Consider the following 21,201-nt stretch of genomic DNA (forward strand, 5'->3'; position numbering starts at 1 on the left):
TCCTGTTTCGGTTTGGATTTTGTTTAAAATCATCAGGGTTTGCATTGTTTGTTTGTGTTTCTTGTTTGCCTCTATATGTAGCCAGAATAGCTTCAACCTATGTCAAATATTTTCCTGTTTTAGAGCCAGAATAGACGCATACCGTCACGTTAGGGTTAGAGACCGCTAGGGTTAGGTTTTCTTTTTTTGATCTAACGAGTAGCTGAAAATAATGGAAACAGAGCATAATATTTCCATAGTTTCTTTTGTCTATGTTTTATTCTGTCTTTTTCCTCTGTATTGCAGAGGACATGTTTGTTGAATTGCAAGGTCAGAGGATCATCTGCATTACCTTTTCTATATATATGTGTGTGTGTGGGTATTGCTCTGCAAACAAACAATGCAAACCTTGATCATTTTAAACAAAATCCAAACAAAAATAGGAAAAGTACGAGTTATAGAGGCAGATTTTAACATACCTCACGCCCACCACGACACAAAAAACTGCAGTCCCATAAATCTGCCCTCAACAATGAGCCTTCAACAATCAAGCCTTCAACAATCAGACGACCTTCAACAATGAGCCAAATTATACACAGCTTGCCAAACCCCTATATATATATGTGAATATGAAGCAATATACACACAAACACACACACATGCCGACAATTTTTTTTTTCTTTTTTCTGGCTTTTAATGTGCGTGTATAAGAACGAGTATTTCATCTTTAACAACTCTACTCACTATGGAAAACTGACACATATAATTATGGCAATATACATACCTTTCAAATCTTCTAGATCTTCTTCACTCCGCCAACCCACAAATAGCGAACCTTGGTATCCTGACACGACCATGCTACAAAATGATGCCTAATTTTCATAGACAGAACACAAAATGACACAAGATTTTTTTTTTTTTTATTGAATGTCTTTGGGTTTCAAATTACCATAGCCGCCTAAACCTCCACCCAAATCATTGTCCTCTTGACACCTCCCAAGGGCACACTCACAACCACCTCTGTGATACAAAAATGATAAGAAAATTTGCAATCGAAAACACAAGGTTGAGGAAGGAATTATAAAACTATCATTATCTGTTAGGGTTTGAATTTACCGATGCCGCCATAACCCTACACAACAATCTTCAAACATCCCACCCACCTGTGCGCTACGATACCTCCTCCCTGCACATGAAAAAACCCACATGTTAACAGGGGATAACAATATACCCATACAACTCGCGTTATGCATGCGATCGACTTTTGTCCTCCCCTTTGGAGCCACATATATTTTGACAATGCATACCTATAACTCCAATGGAAGTGCAACTCCTTCGCTCAGTGATTCAACCAGGGACATTGTGATGCCATGATCTCATTGGATTTCTTCGAATATTTTCCTCTCCTTTGCGTTAAGAGTTCTACATGCAGCTCCCGTACGAAATATATCCAAAAATTTCGTGAAATCAAGTTTTCATTCAAAATTTTAAAAAATAAAATTGAAAATTGTGCCCATAACACGTGACCGCCGATGTTAGTCACCTCGTGGACGCAAAAATGCTGGTTATCAAAAATGTTAACCGCATGGCCGCCATAATGTTAACCACTTCGCCCGATGTAACCGTCGCATCGCCGTGACATCGATCGGAAAAATGTTAACCGTGAGCAAGTTTTTCCATCAAACACAAAAAAGGCAACATCATCCATGTCATCGCCGCCGCAAATACCTCCATGTCATCGGTTGATCCCAGAAACATCAGTCTCATAGACATTTCGTACTTGAATGGCATGCCTTGGCATCATGTAGTGACATGCCGTTTTGGAGCCACAATAGCTACACCCGTAGCAAAAGAACTCTAGCAAAGTATGTGTATTTTATGTATTAAAATGTATCCATAATTATCGATGCTTTCATTGAAACGTATCTCATGTGAGGTCCTCAGCGTGCAACATCCTCCCACTAACCATGGTCTCTTAATGGAAATGTCTATTTCAAAATTAAATTTCATGGCGCATAATATCTCCACCCAGAAGTCTGTCATTCACTAACCAGGAAATGAAGATGCTAGTTATAGAGAGTGGGTTTCATTCTCCATCCATGACTGCTACTGTTGCTCACTCTGCAATTCGGACAAATACAGCAACACCCACCACCTCTAATTACGTCAATCCTTTCCAAAAGTGGAGCAGTGGAAGATATACAGCACTTTCACAATGCAAGTCCGGGGCAATAGCCTTTGGCATCGGCAGCCATAAACCAAGGACAACGAGAAAGATAACTATGGCCTGGCAAGACAGCACGTATGCTTCTTTCTCTGTCACTCTCTAATGCTCAAACTGGATCTATATCAGATGTATACTTACCTCAGGAAACAGTCTATAATTATTTCAGATTTATATTAAATCATGTACTTCGTGTATAAGCTCTGTATTGGCAATTATATGTGTTTTTAGTGGAATCCGCGTAGCATGGCGGACAATGCACCAGGTCTGTTTTTAAAGTATTGTAGAATTGATATTTGTTCATTTTTAGGTAATGTGATTTCCAATGTTTGATTTTGTTTGTTACCCTCTGAAGAAGTATCTGCAGAGAAATAAATCAATAACTTTTACATATTAGGGAAGGCTTGCCATCCTGTGGCGCTTACACAAGTTTCATAACTAAGATAATGGCCCCTGCCTATACTGGGATCTTTTTTCAGATGTGAACCACTGATTGGATTGGGGAAAACGCTTGTGCTTTTATCATTCACAGAGCGGGGGAGTTACTACTAGGATTACGTATAATTTATTTGAAAGTGTAATTGTCCCTTGTTTGACACTCCAGTAACCAGTTTATACCTTGTGCTTGAACATTGAGATCAGGTGCTTATCAGGTATTTGAGCCCTGATCTTTACATTGTAGACTAATAAAAATAAAATTCCCTGAGTTTGTGTGCCTGTTCACTTGTGCAGTTTTTGTTCTGTAGCTCAAAATCTGCGTTTTAAGCTTCTTCTTGTGAACGATCTAACAAAGTAGGCAGGCTTCATGTTTAAGAGAACAAATCCATTAGGTCATTGAGATTACTTCAGGAAGTTCGATACAAGATACTTAGGCTACCACAGTGAATGGCTTGCGTAGAACTTTATTTACAGGGGCATGACTGCACTGCCATAAATGCATTGGTTTAAAAATGAGCTAAATAATGGAAACTAATCTAGAAAGTATGCTGAACCAACCATTTGATGCGCAGGAACTGCATTTTTGTCACTTCTGTCCCTCGATAGTTCCTACAAAATCTTCAAAGATAAATTGTGTTATTTTGCATGCAATTTCATTATTACTTTCCAGATTTTATATCCCTTCATTACTTGCCTAACCTGTTTTAAAACTTGCATGTTGAAAACCACCTTACTGATCATTTTGACCTCGACTATATTGTGCTAAGTACTCTAAGCAATGAACAATTTATTCCATGACATGGCAGATCCTAGCATGTGTTTATGCTTAGGCCTTGTTACTTTGAATGTTTAATGCATAATGTTGTAATATGGTGGAATTCCTATAATAGTTGTCAATTGTGATTGAGATGCTCGAATTAATCAATGCAACTTTGACTACTTTAAAAAAGTTTAAAATCTATTAAGCTTAATTAATAAAAAGGCTTGGTGCTTTTCTTTAACAATAACATGTAACCAAAAAAAAAAATGGATATGAGGATACAAACAATAACATGTAACAAAAAAAAAATAGTTTAAGATTTATCATTTTAAAATCAATTCCTAGGTTGTGGGGAAACAAAAAACTGATCAATGCCTATTCTGGGTTACTACGACATACATATTCATTTCATAACACATCAATAGACTTAAATGGTCACTCAGGAATCATCAGTTTGTAATAATTCGACCTATAGTGGTAATAGTGTAATCCTACTTCAAAATTCATTTCTAACAGTGAAAACAATACACATGCAACAAATTTGCATCGATAGAGTTCACAATTCTTGATTATTATTTCTAAAGAATTGTTGTATCACACAGTGGAAACAACACACACTGAAAGCATGTATTCATATACGCTTCGGATCAAAGCATGTAGTGTTATTATAGAAAATTGCATAAATGGACTGTTATCTCCTAGAAATAAATACAAAACAACCCCCAAAATCCTCTTAGATTCCTTATATAATTTTTTCAGGTATCCTACAAAATGACTTTGATTCCTCTTTTAAAGGAAAGAATAAAATTGCATGTCATTAGGAGGAGAAGTCGCCTTTAGATCCATCGAACAATAGCTTTGCATGCAATTCCACATGATAACTAGGTGTTTTTATCAGCAACAACATGCCACAGTTCATTTTTGTAATAAATTTGGAGATATTCTCGATTATATCTTCTCATGCAAGTGATATTTCCTATCATGGCATGAAAGTAATGCGTTCCCCACTTCAATTGACGATCAAATACATGTTTTTGAAGTTTTGCAGAAACCCATGGTAGATAGTGATCTTGGCGGAAATTCAGGGGTAAAGTGGTTGTCGCAGGGATTTGAGGGTGAAGTGGATGTTGTGGGGATTTTGGGGTGAAGTGGATGTTTCCCACGAGGGGTCAAAGTTTCACAAAGGAGGTTCTGGCAAAAAAAATGAAGGGAGAAGGATATGGTGGAGATTCAAGGACTTATAGGATACATCCTAAATGGGTTAGTTCTGCAAAAGGTAAATTTGGCTGAATTTGAAAGAAAGAAGGAATGAGTTGGAAGTTTGAAGGATTATAGGACGTGTCCTAGATAAGTTTGAAGTTCCACAAAACCTAAATATACTAAAAGGGGATAACTTTTGCAAAGCAATAACCTTTTTAATTTCAGCCCAATTTCCTTCAAACTTAAAATGGAGATACCTAGTTGAGCATTCTATAAGATGGGAACCTTGGCAACTCTCATACTTGACAAATTTTTGGCTTTTCCATTTGGGTATCTAGATCGGAATGGGGGTATGAAAACTACAAGACCTAATAGTGGTTCTTGTTCGGAGATGCATGTTCCAATGAAAATGGTGAGGATCTAGAGACTTCCAGGACGTAGACCAAAACAAACACAAACAAACCAAATAGGAAGTAAACACACTAAACTATGAGTCAAAGACAATCACAATTGCACAAGACCAAACAAGGGAAAAGACTTAACAAATGTGCATGGAAAAGAGAGCAGATCTCAAGAGAAGTAATGCTTTAGGAATTCCTAATGCTCTGGCAATTCTAGAAACTATCCATTCACATTCTCCAAAAAATAAGAATTTTTCTTATGTGTTCATGACAATATATGGACCTCATCATAATGGATTGCCATGTTTACCTTTGTCTTGAGACCTTGCATTCCACGTCAATACCAAATCACCAACCTGAAATTTCCTAGGAGATTCTTTTTGTCAAAAAGGTATTTGACTTGCTGTTGCTTCCTCAAATTGATTGCCTGAGCTTGCCTCCTCGATTCATCCAATTCAATGAGCTGGTTGATTCTGCATGACATTGTGTCTTCAACATCTTCATCATGTTCCTGAATAAATTTGTAAATTGGCAATAGGTTATTCATTGGTATCATTACATCCAAGCCATATATCAACTCATAGGGTGACTTTCTGTAATGTCCCAATCCAGGTTATTCATTGGTATCATTACATTCAAACCATGTATTAGCTCATAGGGTGACTTTCTGGAATGTCTCAATTCAGGTTATTCATTGGTATCGTTGCATCCAAGCCATATATCAGCTCATAGGGTGACTTTATGTAATGCCCCAATTTTGAGTAGAATTGATTTATGAGCATTTAGCTCAATTTTTCGAGTTTTCCCTTCTTGGTGAGTTAGGGAGAACTCCAAACTTCTTGGAGTGCTTAGCGGTAACCATTGACTTTGGTTCTTGGAAATGAGCTCTATAGACAGTGTGGATTAGTATGACATCTTCAGAAGTGAATTCCGACTTTTGGTGGCATCTCTAAAATCCTTGGAGAAGAAGTCTCTTGTGACGTTTTCACACATCGCCCCATTGCAAATGGGGACCCCCACTTTTTCTGCTTTCTAGGTTAGTTGTGGCATCTTTAGCTATTAACCTTTCACTTGAGGAGGTGTAGTATCTTAGAATGCTAGGAAATGATCAGGTCATATGTCCTGCTTTAGGATTAATTAAGGTCAATTAGTTCTCAAGGCTTAGGAAATGAACGATTTCATGATGATTATTCCATTTGATCATCATCGTTGGCTTGCAAAATCAGAGATGAAGTGCGAAGTTTGATTATGGAGAATTGTCAAAGGAGAATGGAATGCTTGAAAGGAAGATTGGTTAAGGCCTAAATAATCATGAATTGGCTTAAAACATGGCAATTGGAGGAGCAAAATTTAACATTTGATATCACTTCCTTTGACCCCTTAAAAGCCCGATCAGGCTTAGGGTCATTGTCATTGCCCCCTTGACAGTCTGACCAGCTCTTACTCACTTCCTTTGACCCCTTGAAAGCCCGATCAATGAAGGATGCCTTTTGAATTTTGATTGAGGTTGAGTGTTTGATGTTTTTGCAGCGATTTGGGAAGGCCTTGAACTTAGGTGAGCAAAGGTGATATTCCTCATGAGCATTTCTTTTTTCCTCCTAAATCCCTGACCTACCTTATGAGCATTTCCTTTGCCCTCCTAAATCCCCGACCTTCCTCATGAGCATTTCCTCTGTCCTCCTAAATCCCCGACCTTCCTCATGAGCATTTCCTTTGCCCTCCTAAATCCTCGACCTACCTCATGAGTACTTCCTTTGCTCCCTCAAAAGCCCGAACTTCCTTTGCCTAGTCAAAAGCTTGATCCTGCATAAAATCAGAAACAGTGAGAAATCAGACATATAAAATTGAGAAATCAAACATAAATCAGGCCCAAGACACAAAATCAGGCTTTGAAATGTGAAATCAGAGGTCAAGTAAAGGGAATTTATTTCAGATTTTAAGATCGATATGGTTCTCTTTTACATTATGATCAAGGCTTGTTTGCTTTTCAGGTTATGGGTGCAAGGAAGAATGAACTTCATCATGTGAAGAGGATGAGGACATGGAAGGAATCAGCTCCAAGATGAAGGCTCATCAGCTCACATACAACATCAAGATCACACTGTTTGAGAATTCAGCATATGAAGGAGGATCCAAACCATTGCAGCACTCCAAGTCTCAAGGCTCACACAGGGCAGTGGATAGGGTGACTTCCATCATCAAGGAAAACACTGTAAAGCAAGTATAGGGCGTAGCATCAAAGGAAGCCAACACATATGCTTTGCTTTTTCAACATTACACTTCAAGCTAAGGAGGTATATGCAACGCAAGGATGTCAACTTGCTTCATGAAAAGAGAGATTTCATCACATAGAAGTGTGTTGTGCGGATTGCACACCCATCCCCGTCCTTTTGACAGGGACCCCCGTTTTTGTGTGGTCTGCCCGATAGAGAAAGTAAAAGAGGAAGGAACTATACCTAATGCATTGGAATGTAAAAATATGACGCATTGTGTTAGATCTGATGGATCTGCTTGTGAAACCAGGAGAACACCGTGGTGTGGTAAGGATGATCGAGAGTCAGTACGCTTAGATATAAGCTTTGAATCACCATCACACACCGGACTAAAAACTGCTTATCTGGTTAGGGAGCTTGTTGGTCGGTTTCCTGCAGTTGTACCTCTGGCTTTAATATTGAAACAATTCCTAACGGACAGAAGTTTGGATCATTCCTATTCTAGTGGTTTGAGCTCATACTGTCTGGTCTTGTTGATCACAAGGTTTATTCAACATGAACACCATGCTGGTCGAGCAATAAATCAGAACCTTGGGAGCTTATTTATGGATTTTCTATACTTTTTTGGTTGTGTGTTTGACCCACGCCAAATGCGTGTTTCAATTTATGGGAGTGGCATGCATGTGAATAGAGATCGTGGTCAGAGTATCGATCCACTACATATTGATGATCCTATACACGATCCTCTACATCAAGCAAACAATGTTGGGCGTAACTGTCTTCGTATACATCATTGCATTAAGGAATTTTCAGATGTGCATTCTGTTCTGGAAAAGGAAGTTGTCCATCTTCCGAATGTTTCAGATTCAAATGAAGAGGCGTGTGGAAAAGTTCTTCCAAAAATCACACCAAACCTTCCAAAATCGCGCCTCACATTCGCGGAAGCTCCAAAGTTCAAATTGTGCGAAAAGTCTTCAAAGACCGAGAACATTAAGTTTGCAAGATAACCTCATTTGGCCCAAAATCCAAAATTTCAAAGGCTCACAAAATCGGCTTTTAGGCCGAAAATCATTGAAATATAGTCGCACAAAACAACTTCATTGAGCCGAAAATGTCACCCAAACAAGTCGCACAAAAGGCTCATTTGGCTGAAAACCACAAGCAAGCCTAAAGAGCCAAAAATGAAGTAAAAGAAAATTATAGACCATTTGCAACATTGACCCTCATTTGCCCGAAAACCACTTAAAGCTCTCAAATCAGCCTCTTGGGCCGAAATTTGAAACAAAGTTGGCAAATCGTCCAATGGACCCAAAAATGAAAGGCTTTTAAAACTCTTGGAATTAGCAAATTTCACAAAGTCGACTCATAAGCCGAAAAGGAGAGAATGAAAATCGCGAAAGGGAAGCTCTAAACTGAAAACTAAAAAAGGAAGGGACTGATTTCATGTGATAACCCAACAGGCCGAAAAGCTTCCAAGGGCTCAAGTTACCGCAATCAGACCGATAAACTAGTAATGTCTAAATCCGCACAACACGTCCTCATTTGCCCGAAAGTGAAATAGAGGTGCAAACTCACAAATCGGCTAAGTAGGCCAAAATGCAAACTAAAGGCTCACAAATCGGCTAATTATCACTCCATTGCTATGCTTCACCGAGGGTATCTATGCTTGTAGTGGTGATTTGAAAATCATAAGCTCTCCCTTGAAGATTGAACTAAACTTTGTGAAGTTCCTGCTTTACATGGCAAAGCAAAGTCTTCTTGATTTTCACCAAAGATTGTCATCGCTCTTACATTCTTTGAGTTAGAATAGCTTTCTAAACTCTTTATCCCTTTTTCCTTTTTTAAATCAAGTAAATTTCCACCTTCCAACAATATTCAAGCATTCAAGGTTCAACGTAAGTCCCATTGTGATTCCAACAATATCACATCTAACAACTAAGTCTATTTAAGAGCATGTCAAGACTTGACATTCAAAACCTTGGAGTCATCCCATTTGATTACACAGTTTAGCTCTTGGGAGGATTTTGTTCAAGAGAGGATAGAGTACTTAGCATTTTATTCTGTGTTGCATAGTGCATAAAAAACACATCAACACAATCCATTTTTATTCTGTGTTGTATAGTGCATAAAAAACACATTAACAGAATCCATTCTTAATAAGTCACTTAATTGGCTTTGATTATCATCCGACATCTTCAGCACTATCTCAGTGTGATTAGAGTTTGATTTTGATGCCGTTTCAATGCTTTCCACAACTTGGGTAAGATATTGAGTTATTATATAATTAATTCATTTAAGTTGTCCAATATTTGGAAATATTAAAAGGAGAACTTAGTGTAATAGCTTGTTGGAAAGGTGTTAAGTTGTATTTTAAATTGGGCACCTAAGCTTGAGGGTCTTTTTCATGAAAAGTAATAGTTAATTCTTCAAAAAGGTCTTTTTGAGGTAAAAAATGAATTATTATAATTTTCAATTGATTATTTCCCTCTGAAAAGCTAGATAAGGAGGTGTTGGGGCTCATTTTGACATAGACTTGTGAATGATATTGTTATGCAGCTGGAATGAACTTGAGTTCTTCCAAGCTTCTTGAGGACAAAAACCCTCTTGGAGTTGTTGGTTTCAGGGACAAAAACCTTCTAGCTAACCAAGTGATTTTATATAGGGAACACCATTGTGCTTCAAATCAGAGTACCAAATATTGAGTCGCAGATTACAAAATCATTTGTGGATATTTTGTTGAAGTTTTTATGTGAAATAGGAGCGGTTGAAGATTTTTCTTGTCGACCAAACATTTTCAAACAGGCCGTACATTCCATGCTTGACCATACAAGTTCCATTGCAGGTATAAGGGTTTTGATAACTTCATAATTGTTGTTTGGGCACCAATGTTATGTCTTTTCAGGGTGTTCAAGTTGAAGAGGATCAAATGAAGAAATCGCTGGCCCTACCATTTGGTATAGGTCATACCAAATTAAAGAGGAGCGTGTGGGAAAGAGCCAATTGAAGCACCTATGTTTTGGGGCACATTCCTCCTAACTTGGGGTCGCCTTGACTTTATTTGAAGAATCCATGTAATTTTTGAGTGGAGAAGTCAACATATGATGAGATATGTTGATTTTGTGCTTGCTAATCCTCCAACATCAGCAATAGTAATGTTCAGTTTCAGACTTGTTATGCCTGTTCTGTTATATCAGATTGAAATATCTCTTCTTCCAGTGTGTTGAGTTGAAGTTAGGATGTGTCTTGAGTTGTCTTTCAGTTTATAAATGTTTGGTGGTGTGTTGGGTGTGAGTTTGCTGTGATTTTTTAGCGTTTTTACCTTTGTTGCCAGTTTTGGTTCAAACGCAGGTTTGGGCTCTAGGGTTTGGTTTGTGGGTTCGGTCAAATTTTTTAAGGGGGTTGGGTTTGTCTGTACAAAAAAATAAAAAAAATAAAAAATATACACGTGCAGCAGTAATTATCCAAATGTCATAGATTGGTCTCACTCCATTCACTTTTCATTTGACAATTGATGGGTTATTTTCGGCCATTATACTCGTTTATCCATCTTGGTTTGCTTACTTGCTTTCTTAAGTGTTTCCTTTTTCTTGAATTGTTTTTAGTGTGTTTGGGATTCATGTTTGCTGTTTTAATCTTTTTCACCAAATAATTTTCATAGCTCACTTTGATCTGGTTTTGCATGTTTCCTCAATTTGTATAATTTTCTATTGTATGATCTCTTCAACTTCAACAGCAATATCTTTAAACAATATTTGCTCATGGGTTTCAATTGGAAATAGAGATTGCATTGAAAGTGTTAAAGAGTGTTTTAGATCGGTTGATCTTCATATTGTTCTACAAAATAAATAAGAAGAAAACTTAGTTTGTTGTTTGCTTATTCACTGTTTTATTAATTTAAATTTCATTTCAAACAGCTAGATTACAATTGAGGTGGCATCTCTACTCTAAGAGCGAGAAACTTTTACGTTTGATTTCATGGTTTTTTAGCCCATATCCCCTTTAGCCTGTTTTTCTATTGGGATTACCTTAGATTGTATGCACTTTTGTTCTTGCCTCTACCTCCTTGTTATTTAATGACATTCTCAAGGTTGGATCAGCCCCATAGAGCTGGGATGATCCCCCAAGTTTTGCAACCAGGGTTTGTAGCCTTCAACCTAAACATTGCTGACAACATAATTGTCAACTTGTTCTTCAATCTATCCCATCTGCTTGTTTGCTTCTTGCACAGTTTGATGCCCTTAATATCCATTTCTAGGTTGCTGAGGAATTTTGGGGAACAAAAAGCTTGTGAGAAAAGACAATTTCTCTGTTAACAGGCCCAACAAGAAGTCCGATAGGCTAACGCCACCATAGAAAAGCCCTCGAGGACAATTCTGTGGTTTTCAGCTGTATCAATCCATCCTTGGGTATTAAGAACACAACGATTTCTCATGTAGTATTCCTTGCAAACAGTTTCCAAATTGTCTCCTTCAAAGGGGATGTTTTGGGGATGTCTTCTCATCATTCCCATTCCTTAGGGGACAGAGTCATTGGGGTGTGCCTCTGTAGAACTTAAATACATTCTTGTATTCTGTTCAATTATTTTACATCTGTTTATATTTCATTAAATTCAATGTAACAAATAATGCTATGTAGGTCAAGATGGTTCCGATAGAGGTAAAAGATGGTAAATGTTACAACATGATGAACATTGTAAGAGATTTGACCTGTAAATTCATGAATTTCTAAGTTACACCAAATGGTGCAGAGCAATTGATTTAAGTAGTGTTGCAAACAATCTCATTGGGAATAATTGCCAAAGATTCACATAGAACTGACTGTCACTTGTGTAAAGCCTATAGGACAGTTCCATATTCACAAATACAATTTCATTAAATGGTGAACTCTTCATTAGAAAATATGGATGCTTCTAAAGACCATAATTATTTCATATTTTTGGAAGTTATAGTGTGTAGATGATGAAAAATGATGACTCCATGAATTTACTTCGATTACATACAACTAAGAAAGTTCAATGCAGGGTTCGTGCCGAGGTTGATGTCCCACTTTCAGTGGCCTGGGAATTGTGGTCTGACAGGGAAGGCTTGAACCGTTGGATGCCCTGGATTGCTTCCATTAAGGTACTGAGAGCTCATCTACTTTATATAATATTTATCCCAGCTTTTGTTTCTGTACAGTCCAGGTGAGCATCTGCATAATAACTATTGCTGACTGGTTTCCCTTTAATGTGGGACAGATGAAATGAAAGGAACAAGATTGATTATAATATTAAAATTTGTATTGATAAATCCATCTTTCAACTAAAAGACAATCCATATTCCATGTACATCTGTGTGTGCACTTGCAATTTCTTGTGATGAGTGATTAAAGATTTCACCTTACGCATGGCTGAAATCTTTGAAAAAGGTTCAAGTCAGCTAGACACAAACAAATTTAAATGATAATGGACATTTAAATTACTTCAAAACCCCTGAGTTGTAAGTTGAACAATGAAGAAGCTTACTTGTGATTTTGATTGTGTTCCAGTCCAATTGAGCACACAGGCTATTGTTGGTTCTCTCATAGCTTAGAGCACTGTTGATGGTGACTGAAGAATATAAGCTCTGTTCAGAATTTATCTGACATCATTTGTTGTCATGATCGGATTTACTTTGCAAGTGAGTTGAACCAGTTTTAGATAAAAACATACTGAATTACTTTCTGTTGGAAGCCTGTGAAGTCCAATTGTGTTGTACTAAACATTTCTCTTATTTTTATCTTTTATGAATTCATTACAAAAACAGGGAGGATTGTCTTCAATACTAATCTTAATGGACATTATGACTTTTGTACTGTTTGTGTAGGTTATGGTATAATGTTTCTTTAAATTTCTTTTTGCTACTCTTCATGTTTGAAATCTTCCATGTACCTGAACTAGACCAGAATTTTTGATAGATAAATAAATTGTTTAAGGAGCCACTTGTATCCCTGATTGCAAACAAAGAAAACCCTATGCTTTGCAAACATTTTTTCATTGACTGTAATTACTAGGACTGAATCTTTTTTTGTGATATAATAAAAATAAAAAACATATATATTGTAAACAGAGTTGAATATTTTGATGAGAGCTGATAAAAATAAAAATCATATATATTGTTGTAATGGCACCAAAATGTAATGGTGGGTGAAAAATGTGTGAATGAGAGATCAAGAGGAAAGCTACCCTTTCCCTCCAAGGAGAGATGAGAGTTTCACTATGGATTTCCCTTCAAACACTTTTCACGCATTACATTGGAAGAGGGGGGGAGGAATTCACTAGATTCAACCTCCAAAAAAGAAGATAGAATTCTGAATGAAATGGGAATGATAAGTTAATCCCCTTTTCTATTTGGAATGGAAAGGAATCGATTGAATTATGTATTAAGACTAAGTGAAAATAGACGAAGAACTGATAATAACTCAAGATCGGAGTGTGGGATGAAGCTGTGCACCTGGATTTGGCAATAATATGTCGAGTCGAAGCCGCCCTGCGAATTTGAGGAAAAGTTGCTCGGACTGTGGCGAAAGTGTACACGGTCCTCTGAAAAAATCCGCGAAACAAAAACGGTTTTCCACCTCTGCAAATAAAGTCCAAATCCGAAAGTATAGCTGTGCACCTGCAACCTACACACGGAAAAGAGAGGAAAATGGGTTGGGATTAGGGGTTTGCCTTCAAGTCAACCCCAGTTTTGGAATTAACCAAATGATGAAAGAGAGTACTTGCAAGTAAATGTAAATGAAAGACTGAAATGTAAGTCACCTCAAGGGAGGTTGTAGATAGAATGTAGATAGATTTTCTTGTGTGGAATTGAATGTTGGAATGAATCTCCTCTTCAATGGTTGAATCCTTGACTTGAATGCAACACCTAGGCTTGAAGGGAGACTTGAGAATGCTCAATGCTAGAAAGGAATGCTTGAATGCTCTTGAATGCTTGATCTCATGTAAACTTCCCACTCATTCCACTTATGTCAATTAGGGTTAATGAAACTGATTTTCGTCATAGGCCGACATCGGGGAAGTTTTCCCGCTCACTGCAGAACCTTCTATGCAAGCTTAGGAAAGGTCCTGCCCCAAAATAGGGCAAGGACGGGGGCGTCATGCCCCTATCTAGGGGGAACAGGGGCGTGGTGTCCCTGTCCTACCCTTTTCTCCAGGGCAGAGTGCAGATAGGGTGGTGCGAAGGGCAAGGGAGAAGCAGTTTTCAAGGGTTGAGCAGTCTTCGGTCTTTGATCAGGCTAGGGGATTCGATTTCGCATGCGGGAGGACCCTAATGTAGTCGAAAATTGCTAGGGTCGCAATTTTATGACACTACAATTGTAAACAGAGCAGTTTAATGCAATGTAACATAATCACTTTGTGCATTGTTGAATGGTAATTTTCTACAACAATTTTTCCATTCTTTTCTTCATGTTTATATTCATTAATACAACAAAAGAGTAAGATGTTGCAATCTTGAGGGTGAACATCTAATTACAAGCCTTACTTTATTGTACACATTTTTATTGATGACAAGTTCTATATGTTACAAATTCCAGATGAAGCAATTTTGTTAAATCAAAATAAATATTAGCGATTCAATCTTCCAAAGTCTAAAGTTTTGAATGAAAGCTTTTGGGGCAACTTTGTCGAGAAGTAAAGAAATCATCTTTTCATAAGAAATTCTCTCAAGAATTTGAAAATGATTCCACTTCTTAGATGGATATCCAAATATGGTCATGATAGATAGAATTTTGTTGTGATAAATCATTGTGCTTGGTAGAGCTAGAGTATCATGGATGCAATCAATACCTTGTGCATGACTTTTATTGTAAATTTGACATACAAGAATGATAAGTATGACTAGTAGTTGAAAAAATATCGATTATCTTTATTTTATCACTAGTGATATACCTATGCATGATACAAACATTATAGTGGATATTCTTACTTCACTCATCCATGATCATGTGTTGCATACTTCTTACATAAAGAGTGATAGTAGGCTAAATCAATAGAAACAAGATTTGAAAGGAAAGGGAGTGGAGGTGCAAGATTTGAATTGGATGAGGATGAGTGCAATGGAGAAGGGGATGTAGAAGATGAAAATAGAGACTTCCCTTGGGATAACAGTGATGATGATGAGCTTCTACTGGGCATTCTTCTTGAGGCACAATTGTTGGGTTTTTCCCTTGTTTCCCATGAGCCTTTTGGTCGAGTGCTAGTTGTAGAATAGCCTCTATTCTCTTTTGACTTTGGCCTGTAAAAGGGGTTTCTTCCTTAGGTGGTGGCTAGTTTCTCTCCTTCTGTGTAGGTTGCTTTGTCAAATGTTAGGGCTAGATCCATCCTTGCTTAGGGTTGAGCCGAGTTCTCCTTGGTAGGGCGTGAGTCTCTTGGAATGTTGTGATGGGGCTATTGTTGATCCTAGGTCCAAATCTCAAACTTTTTACATTCTGTTTTGTCTTCCCCTATTCTGGTCTCAAATCCTTTACCACCTTGTTTTATGGTTGTGGCCGGTTCATTTTCAGCATTGGCTTGAGTAATAAGGGATTCCTACCTGTTGTGACCTATTTCACACATTGCCCCATTAGAGATTGGGACTTGTGCGGATCACACACCCATCCCCGTCCTTTTGACAGGGACCCCTGTTTTTGTGTGGTCTGCCTGTAAGAGAAAGAGAAAGAGGAAGGAACTATACCTAATACATTGGAATGTAAAAATATGATGCATTGTGTTAGATCTGATGGATCTGCTTGTGAAACCAAGAGAACACCGTGGTGTGGTAAGGATGATCGAGAGTCAGTAAGCTTTGAATCAACATCACACACCGGACTAAAAACTGCTAATCTGGTTAGGGAGCTTGTTGGTCGGTTTCCTGCAGTTGTACCTCTGGCTTTAATATTGAAACAATTTCTATCAGACAAAAGTTTGGATCATTCCTATTCTAGTGGTTTGAGCTCATACTGTCTAGCCTTGTTGATCACAAGGTTTATTCAACATGAACACCATGCTGGTCGAGCAATAAATCAGAACCTTGGGAGCTTATTTATGGATTTTCTCTACTTTTTTGGATGTGTGTTTGACCCATGCCAAATGCGTGTTTCAAGTTATGGGAGTGGCATGCATGTGAATAGAGATCGTGGTTAGAGTATCGATCCACTGCATATTGATGATCCTATACATGATCCTCTACATCAAGCAAACAATGTTGGGCGTAATTGTTTTCGTATACATCAGTGCATTAAGGCATTTTCAGATGCGCATTTTGTTCTGGAAAAGGAACTTGTCCATCTTGCCAATGTTTCAGATTCAAATGAAGAGGCGTGTGAAAAAGTTCTTCCAAAAATCATACCAAACCTTCCAAAATCGCGCCTCACATTCGCGGAAGCTCCAAAGTTCAAATCTTGCGAAAAGTCTTCAAAGACTGAGAACATTAAGTTCGCAAGATAACCTCATTTGGCCCAAAATCCAAAATTCCAAAGGCTCACAAAATCGGCTTTTAGGCCGAAAATCATTGAAATATAGTCGCACAAAACAACTTCATTGAGCCGAAAATGTCACCCAAACAAGTCGCACAAAAGGCAAACAAGTCGCACAAAAGGCTCATTTGGCTGAAAACCACAAGCAAGCCTAAAGAGCCGAAAATGAAGTAAAAGAAATTTATAGACCATTTGCAACATTGACCCTCATTTGGTCGAAAACCACTTAAAGCTCTCAAATCAGCCTCTTGGGCCGAAATTTGAAACAAAGTTGGCAAATCGTCCAATGGACCCAAAAATGAAAGGCTTTTAAAACTCTTGGAATTAGCGAATTTCACAAAGTCGACTCATAAGCCGAAAAGGAGAGAATGAAAATCGCGAAAGGGAAGCTCTAAACCGAAAACTAAAAAAGGAAGGGACTGATTTCAGGTGATAACCCAACAGGCCGAAAAGCTTCCAAGGGCTCAAGTTACCACAATCAGGTCGATAAACCAGTAAAGTCTAAATTTGCACAACACGTCCTCATTTGCTCAAAAGTGAAATAGAGGTGCAAACTCACAAATTGGCGAAGTAGGCCGAAATGCAAGCAAAAGCTCACAAAATCTCCTTGGAGGCCGAAAATGAACACCAAGTCTAAATCGCGCGATTTGATCAGTATGCCAGAGTTTTTTGCATTAGGGGGAGGGCAAAGTCAAAACGTTAAAATCGCGCATTTCCTCTATTATGCCTTAAGTTCACTTGCAGAAAGGGGCCAATAAAAATCATTCATTTCACACTAAATACCCGAGCTTGCAAAAGGGTCTTCATCGCCTGAAAATTGTCAGGCTTGCAAAACAGCTCAATAAACCGAAAACTGAAGGAGGTAAGAATCGTGCAAAGTCCTCATCTGATTTGAAAATCTTCCAAAATATAAGTCCCACGATTTGTAGAGGACAAATGAAAATCACACTTTTTCCTCAAATAGGCCGAAAATGAAGAGCTAGTCGTTTAGAATAAACTCTAAGTTGTGCCAAACCCTCAGGTAGCCCGAAAATCTTTAAGTTCGGTGAAATCAAGTAGAAGTCTAAACTCCATGCAAAATTGTCTTTTTAAGCGAAAACTTAAATGGATCAAAATCTCGCAAAAAGGACTACAAAGTCCGAAAACTCAAAGGAGCTGGGCATTTTAAAATTTCTCCCAAAAACGTTGAGAGGCCCGAAATCCGACTTTGAGAGCAAGTAAAACATGAAATCAAGTCTCTCAAGACACCAGAGTTGGCCGAAAGTGAAGGCGAAGACATTTTATAAACTTAGAAACATCTCGCAGTTCATCTCTCAGGCTTGAATTTCGTCTAAGTTGGAGAGTGAATCAAGACGAAGGATCGAATTTCACATTTGAAGAGATACATTTCACAAAGAGCTTCTCAAGCCTGAACCCCACAAGACAAAGCCCGATGTCGTTTAAAATTTAGTATTTGTCAAATTAAATTAACTAATTTTTCAAATTGATTGATTAAAGGTGAAATTGATTGTTCACAAGTCGAAGGCGTTGTCAGGAAGAACTAGGAGAGCCTAAAACATCGAGGAGCCTTGATCGCGAGCGAAACCAGGAAGCAAGGATGCAGAGCGCAAAACCAAGCATTGGGAAGCGTGCCGCTGGACCCCAAATTGAAGTCCACCTACCAGACTAAAGACCAAGAACACAGAATGCTACCAAATGTGCATCCTCAGAAGAATACACTGCTGGATTTAATTCCAGAATTTCAGTTTCTAAAGACTGAAACTGTTTTATTGTAAAGAGCTGCCTATGGGTCCCGCTCAAGATATTTTAAAACAAAGGGACATAGGCCAGTTATGTTCAACTATTGGATAGACCCAAATTGAAGCCAAATAGTGGTAGGTAGTTGAGATGGTGGTTGAAGGGATAACTGAGAATTGAGTGGGCATGGGTTAAAGCTGCCATGCTTATGGAGGGCAGATTGCAGCCCTTGGATGCAGTCAATCTTGCCTCTGGTTCAATATGTAAATTTTATAAAAGGCAGGATGCCTCTCATTGTAAAGGGTTAGACTCTAGTTAGATAGTTAGATTATTGTTAGATTTTTAGGCAGTTAGAATAGGTTAGATTGTAGAAAGTTAGTAGTATAGAAATGCTGCAGAAATTGTTGTAATAGGCAGCTAAAATCAATATAATGGGCATTGATTTGGTGTTTATCGTCTTGGTTTTCTTCTGTTTGCATGGTTTCTTTCAACAATTTAGATAGATCTTTCTGTTTTGGGTGTGCAGTTATTTGATGGATTCAGGCTCATACCATTGAGGATATGCTAATTGTGTATCCTTGTGGATGGTTAGCCTGAGCGTTTAATTGCGTTTAGTTCAATTGCAGGTGTTCGTCTGAGCTGTGCCAAAATTGGGTGCTTAGCCATTCTCCCGCAGTCTGAAAATATTCCAAGTCCCCTTGAAGATTGCATCGTTCCAACGAGGTTGTGAGTTATCCTGGCCAAGCAGGGATTGGTTATGTTGAATCCGTCTACCCGCATACCAATCTTATTAATTTTAAGTTTCCTAAACCCTTCTCTTTTTCTTTTATTTCCTAGTTCGAGAATCAAATTTTGACCAGCTTGGTGCAAAACGTAAGTCCCCTTGTGCTCTCAGTAAAACACATCAGTCATTGAGTTATCCCGTAGTCAAGAACTGACATTTGGAACCTTGAGGTTGCCCTCTTTGATCAACTAAAACAGCATTAGGGCTTCCTTATACAAGAGAGGATACGATACTCAACGAGATCATTCTATTCTGTGTTGGCTGTATAGAGTTGCAACGATGCGTCTTGAACCACATCAATAGGATCCCCAGTAGTTTGCTTTTTTGGGTTTTGTCTTATCTTTGCAATTTCGTAAATCTATCTTTTCTGGGAGTTTTTGAGTCAGAATTTTTGAGAAGTCATCCCGAGCCAAGTAGAGAGTTCATGTTCAGAACAGTGTTTGAACGTTGTCAAAGTGCTTAGAAGGTTTGAAGGACGAGGATTGCAATTGCTTTGAGTCATTTCTGACAACTTTCTATTTTTAGGAATTTTTGCTTTTTTGCTTTTTTGTTAAATTTAGAATGTTTTGTTTTTGGCACTTTGGGCCCAATCCGGGAAGCAACTTTTTTGGGTTGCTTTTTGCTTTTTTCTGCTTTTTTGAAAGTAGAATTAGGGTTTTGTTCCTTAGGTCATATGATTAGTGCCCATGTTGTCAGAATGGAAAAACTATGTCTCCTAGTACAAAAAGCAAGGTAGAAACCCTAATTAGGTTTTTGTTCTAGATAAACATGGCATGAACATGGTTGATCAAGCATAAAGGTGATGATGGAAGTATGCACATGGCTGTCCAGAGCCAAAGTCCACCCAAATTGGAAGACATGAAGCAAACATTGCAAGAAGCAAGATGGCATGGTACTCTTCCAGTTCGCCCAAGCACATGTAAAGTTGGCAAACAAGCACTAAACTCCGATCTGCAGTTAAAAGGGATGGAAAAGGTTACGCAAACTTCTACATATAGTTAAGCTTAAGTCAAGCATGAGAGACATGGCCGAGTATATGCTGAGTCCACCTTGGCATGAAGACTTCCAACTCAGCCCTGTCCAAAGATTGGCAAACTCCGCCTAGGAACATTGAAGATGGCAGATAGAGCATGAAGTCTGCCCTGTCTAAAAGTTTGGAAGTTGGCACATAAAAAGCAATGTCCAAGCCTCCTAAACTCCGCCCTACCTTGGCACAAGCAGCATCAATTCCGCCCAGCATATTAGAGGCTGTCCAAGAGACCTCTCAAGTTCACCCAAGTTGGAAAGGATAAAAGCATGATCAAATATTCTTCAAGTCCGCCTTGTCCAACAAGACATAAAGTCTGCCATATAGAAAAGCAAGAAATGTTATAATGTAGAAAAGCATGAAAAAGGTATGTCTAAGGAGAGCCTAAGTCCGCCTAGCCAAGAGAGAAAGAAATTTGTCCAAGAGTCTTCCAAATCCACCCATGGCAAAGACACATCAAATGCTGCCCAAGTGTGGAAGCAAAACATGTCAAGACTTCCTTGAACTCCGCCCTAGCAAAGATATTATGGCTAAAACTTTCTCAAGTCCGCCTTGGCATCAAATGCTCAAGGTCCGCCAAGCATATGCCTAAAACATGTGGCAATGATGAAGGTGAAATCAAAGGTGGCAGTTAATGATCAAAGTCCGCCCAAGTGAAGCTAGGAAAATGGCGAATAGAAGACAAACTCCGCCTTCCTAAAGCACATGGCGAGTTGCCTATCAAGTCCGCCAAAAGAAAGCATGGTAAAAGCACAAGGATAACATGAAGTTAGGATGGAGACAAACTCCGCCTTCCTAAAGCACATGGTGAGTTGCCTATCAAGTCCGCCAAAAGAAAGCATGGTAAAAGCACAAGGATAACATGAAGTTGGCGGACTTGATAGGCAACTCGCCATGTGCTTTAGGAAGGCGGAGTTTGTCTTCTATTCGCCAAGGTAGGGTGGAGTTTAGGAGAGCTTAAAGA

The 21,201-nt window shown here is 38.4% G+C and overlaps 1 protein-coding gene across 4 annotated transcripts in view; it reads left to right on the top strand.

Annotated features, from left to right (window-relative positions):
• The first annotated feature begins 1,884 nt into the window (after nt 1-1,884).
• The window catches only part of LOC131063576 (uncharacterized), a 162,765-nt gene continuing 143,448 nt past the window's right edge, over nt 1,885-21,201 (top strand). For 3 of the 4 annotated variants that reach the window (XM_057997433.2, XM_057997436.2, XM_057997435.2), the window contains exons 1-2: nt 1,887-2,281; nt 12,236-12,335. In XM_057997433.2, the coding sequence (XP_057853416.2) occupies nt 2,037-2,281; nt 12,236-12,335 (345 nt within the window). In that variant the 5' untranslated portion in view covers nt 1,887-2,036. Of the gene's footprint in view, nt 2,282-12,235; nt 12,336-21,201 lie in introns of all 4 variants that reach the window. The other variant, XM_057997434.2, reaches the window with a different exon arrangement.

Source organism: Cryptomeria japonica, chromosome 4, assembly GCF_030272615.1.
Source record: "Cryptomeria japonica chromosome 4, Sugi_1.0, whole genome shotgun sequence".
In the NCBI taxonomy this organism is placed as follows: Eukaryota; Viridiplantae; Streptophyta; class Pinopsida; order Cupressales; family Cupressaceae; genus Cryptomeria; species Cryptomeria japonica.